Source organism: Culicoides brevitarsis, chromosome 3 (genome assembly GCF_036172545.1).
Source record: "Culicoides brevitarsis isolate CSIRO-B50_1 chromosome 3, AGI_CSIRO_Cbre_v1, whole genome shotgun sequence".
In the NCBI taxonomy this organism is placed as follows: Eukaryota; Metazoa; Arthropoda; class Insecta; order Diptera; family Ceratopogonidae; genus Culicoides; species Culicoides brevitarsis.
Genome location: NC_087087.1, coordinates 32,671,200 through 32,675,315, shown reverse-complemented (window position 1 = coordinate 32,675,315; position 4,116 = coordinate 32,671,200). Strand labels below are relative to the sequence as shown.

Sequence of the window (4,116 nt, the reverse complement as noted above, 5' to 3'; positions counted from 1 at the left end):
AGTGACTGACAGGAGTATTTTGAGACGAATTAGCGCGATAATGTAAATTATTGAATTAGAATCGCCCATTTTGTTATCACTTTCATTCGTCTCACACGTTTTTGAATTTAAGGGGATTCACTGTATTTCAGGGATGTGGCTTAAAGGGGCTCAAATTAAAATATTTTTTTTAAAAATTTGAAACTTTTCAAAATTTTAATTTTTTTTAATATGAAATTCAATAAAAATTTATTTATTTTATTTATTTATTGAGGAATTTCAATTTTACTTTTAATTTAAAATTCATTAAAAATTATGTTTCTGAAATTTTGAAAATTTTTGAAAATTTTTGAAAGTTTTTTTTTGAACATACAAAATTTAAAAATTTTAATATAAAGAATTTGAACCAATTTATCAAATTTAACGGAATTTTAAAATTTATTTTGGTTGAAATTTTCTTCTAAATTAGATCAAAAATTCTTATAGTGTTACAAAAATTTTTAAAAATTCTAAAAATTTTTTCATTTTGAAAATTTTTAATGATTTTAGACTTTTAATTTTCATAAAGGACTATCAAAAATTCGAATGAAAACTCTTCAATTTGATTAATTGAAAAATTTCAAAAAATTTTTAAAAATTCTAAAAATTTTTTCATTTTGAAAATTTTTAATGATTTTAGACTTTTAAAAATAATAGATTAAAAAAAATCTTTCAAAAATTGAAAAAAAAAAAAGGCAAAAATTTTTTATATTTTTTAAATTTAAGAAAAAAGAATTATAAAATTTTTGACCAGTTTATCTTATAAGAATTTCGAAATTTATTCTTGTTGAAAAAAAAAAATTAAATTAAAAAAATTAATTTTAATTTTCAAAAATTTTCAAAATTTTTATTTTAAAAAGAATTTGAAAACTAAAAAAAATTAAATTTTTGAAAAATTTTAATTTTGATTTTTTGAAGATTTTTTATTATGTTGGATATGTCATATAGATTTTGTAGTTTTGAAGAGTTTCCAGAAAAAAATTAAATTGAAGAAAAAAATTAAAATTTTACTTTTTTAAATATTTTAATTTAATTTTTAATTTAATTAAATAAATTAATTTTTAATTAAAAAATAAAAAAATATTCAATTATTAATTTTTTTTTCAAAAAAATAAAATTTAAAATTGCACAATTTTTCTAATTTTATTTTCAGGTCAAAAAATTTCACGCCCCATAAACCATTCTCTATTGACATCCCTGACTTGAATTCACACGAAGCAAATTCATCACAATTCACAAGTGAAATAATATTGTACATCCACTAAAGTCCTCAATAATAATGTGAAATCGGAGGAAATTTCCGCATTTAAACAGTTTATCGAGAAATAATTAATTGTCCATAATTCGTGAGAATCGTTAGAAAGCACTTGACGACTCTCCATTTGCACAATCGAGGAACGGAATCGAGACAAAGGAGGTGAGACCCAAATAATTTACCAAATTACGCATCGCAGACACGTATGTAGGGTATATGTGAAGTCACGAATACCCAAGAAGAAGAGACAAAATCGCGAAAAAAAAAGTGGTAGAACGAGCCTGCTATAGCATTGTTATATTATGATAAATATCTTTCGCGAAAACAGGTCTTATTATTCATCGTCAAATGCCACCGCGGTATCGTATGGCAATAGAAACACGGAACACTTTAAATGAAGCTATTAAGTACATGTTATTTATGTGTGTACTTGATGCGAAATTCAGTAGCAACATAAGAATTAGTGAGCAGTACGTTGATTCGTCCTCGAAATTTCAAACATTTTTTCTCGAAATCACGAACAAAGTTAGCTTTGACTCGATTTTTCAACGTAAGTCATCCTAAAAAAAATTCAAAAATGGGGAAATTAAATAAACAAACAGAGAAGAAGGTTAAACAAACAAGTTGTGTGTGTGTTTTTCACTGAATTAGATTAAAAAATTACGTTTTTGTTCTCGTTTCAGATGGCAACTTCATCAAATGGATTAAAATTTATGTGGATACCCGGCAAGAAGCGACACGATCGCAAAGGGCAATACAACACAACAAAAAATTATCACAATCCGTACAAAAATAGCAACCAGGGCGGACATCAGCAACGCAAGAACGAAGCATGGTCCTTGGGAGGCACACGAGGACAACGTTCAATCATTAACACGTACGTGTAAAAATTTTTTGTACCGCAAAAAATGGTCCGAATCTGCTTTTAAAACAACTGCGATTAGTATTTAGCGAGATTTAACGGAGATCGCATGATGCTCTATGTCAAATACGGTCCACACAACAATAAAGCACCACTTATTTGTGCTCATTCGCATAAAATTTGTCACGCAGATGACATGCAGTTCGTTCCATTTGATTAAATTCACCTCAAAATCCGACAAAAAATAATTTTTTAATTTTTTTTTATTAAAGGGACGCCAGCGAAATACTCGGAGAATCAACTGGAGCGGCTTCTGCGGCAAATTTAGTCGGCGAAGCAGCGTTAAAAGTGTCTGGGACAGCAATTCTGGGCACCGCAAGTACAAGTGCGCAAGTAAAACTCGAAAATGATGCCGATAAAAAGCTCGAATTAATCAAGGAAAATGTCGAAGCAGCCAATGAATGTAACAAAGAGTGCGATAGCAAGACGAATTATCATAACGCATCGACTCTCGTGCTTGGGGAACGTCGAAAAAAGAGCAATGGATCAGACGTAAGTGATTTTTTTCCAATTTTAACTTAATTTAGAGCTTAAAAAACTTAAATTTGGTAATTTTTTAGCAAGATCTCGATTCAATCGAACAACTGAGCGAAAGTAAAGTAGATCTGAACGAATCTACGGACGGAGATGTTGATGTCACGGATACCGCTTCAACGCAAAATCTTCAAACGAAACACAAACGACGTCGAAATAAGAATAGGAGACGATCAAAAGCTAAAAAGGAGGAAGAAACACCGCCCGAAGACGACAAACTCGTTGCTTGTTTGTACTATTCGTTAGTTTGTTGTGATTGTACCATCTCCTAAAACCGCGGAATCGTCGAAAATGTAAGCAGTATTAAATATTTTTAATACCACGAAAGCAATTCCATACGAAAAAATTCCATTTTAACGCACAAAAGTACTCTCAGAAGCAGGAATCTTGCCTAAAATACAAAAAAAAAATTTTTTTGATAAAAATATACAACAAAAAAAATTAACGTCAATTACAAAAGACTCGAATCAAGTGTCTTCCAGGTGTTTTTTATACAAGAAAAAAATTCTAAAGCAAAAATCATTCATAATAATCGATCAATTAGCAAAAGACTTCTAAATGCGAGTTTTTTTTTACTCGCCAATGAATTTTTTTAAATTAAAGTAACACACTTTTTTACTTGTGACATGCAATTTTGCTTTGCTTGATAAAATGAACAATAAAAGTTTATTGCCGTAAATTAAATGCAATCAATTGAAAGTCCCATATACACAAATTCGAAGCGAAATTGCATTGTTTTGTACTTGCAGAGATTCTCTTTGAAACAATTGCCAATATCAAACAAAAATTCCTACAAAACTCGACTTGAATTCATAAATTATACATTTTTGTGTACGATTGCACGTAATTCCTATACTTACGTGATCAGTGTTTTTAAATATTCTATAAATATTGTGTAGTCTTTAAGATAAAAAAAAGCCCCTGAATTTTTAGAGTAGCTACTTTATTTCATTTTAGAGCTTTATTTCACTAATTTAATATATATATCTTTTGTATATTTTAAATAAATAATTAATTTTTTTTAAATTAAATAATTTTAAGTTGGTATAGAATAAGAAAAAAAGGGTAGCTATTAACAATATTTGACTAAAAATCAAAAAAATATGAAAATCTCATCCGTGCTGTATAGATATTTTAATAATTATTTTACTCATTACACTTGAGAATCTATTTTTTATAATTATATTCTTATATAGGTGAAGTTTTGTAAGAATTTCCAAAATTTTGAAAAAAAATTTTTTTTTCATTAAAATTTCGTTAAAAACATTTTTTTTTAAATAAAAATGTATTTTTAATAATTTTATAAAATTAAAAATTGATTTAAATTTTGACACTAAAAATACTTTAGAAAAAAAAATATTTTGAAAAATTTTATAAAATAAAAAAT

At 27.1% G+C, this 4,116-nt stretch overlaps 1 protein-coding gene across 1 annotated transcript; it reads left to right on the top strand.

The window, feature by feature from the left end:
• Positions 1-1,245: 1,245 nt before the first annotated feature.
• Positions 1,246-3,652, top strand: LOC134834661 (uncharacterized). Its single transcript, XM_063849400.1, has 4 exons — positions 1,246-1,435; positions 1,957-2,150; positions 2,408-2,687; positions 2,756-3,652. The coding sequence occupies exons 2-4, from the start codon at positions 1,957-1,959 to the stop codon at positions 2,999-3,001; spliced, it is 720 nt and encodes a 239-aa protein (XP_063705470.1). The 5' UTR covers positions 1,246-1,435; the 3' UTR covers positions 3,002-3,652.
• Positions 3,653-4,116: the final 464 nt, after the last annotated feature.

What these genes read in the sequence shown, in the direction of transcription:
- LOC134834661 (XM_063849400.1), top strand. Translation starts at nt 1,957, where the DNA reads ATGGCAACTTCATCAAATGGATTAAAATTTATGTGGATACCCGGCAAG. An exon ending in CAACGTTCAATCATTAACAC is followed by an intron (nt 2,151 to 2,407) that starts GTACGTGTAAAA and finishes TTTTTATTAAAG; the next exon opens with GGACGCCAGCGAAATACTCG. An exon ending in AAAAGAGCAATGGATCAGAC is followed by an intron (nt 2,688 to 2,755) that starts GTAAGTGATTTT and finishes GTAATTTTTTAG; the next exon opens with CAAGATCTCGATTCAATCGA.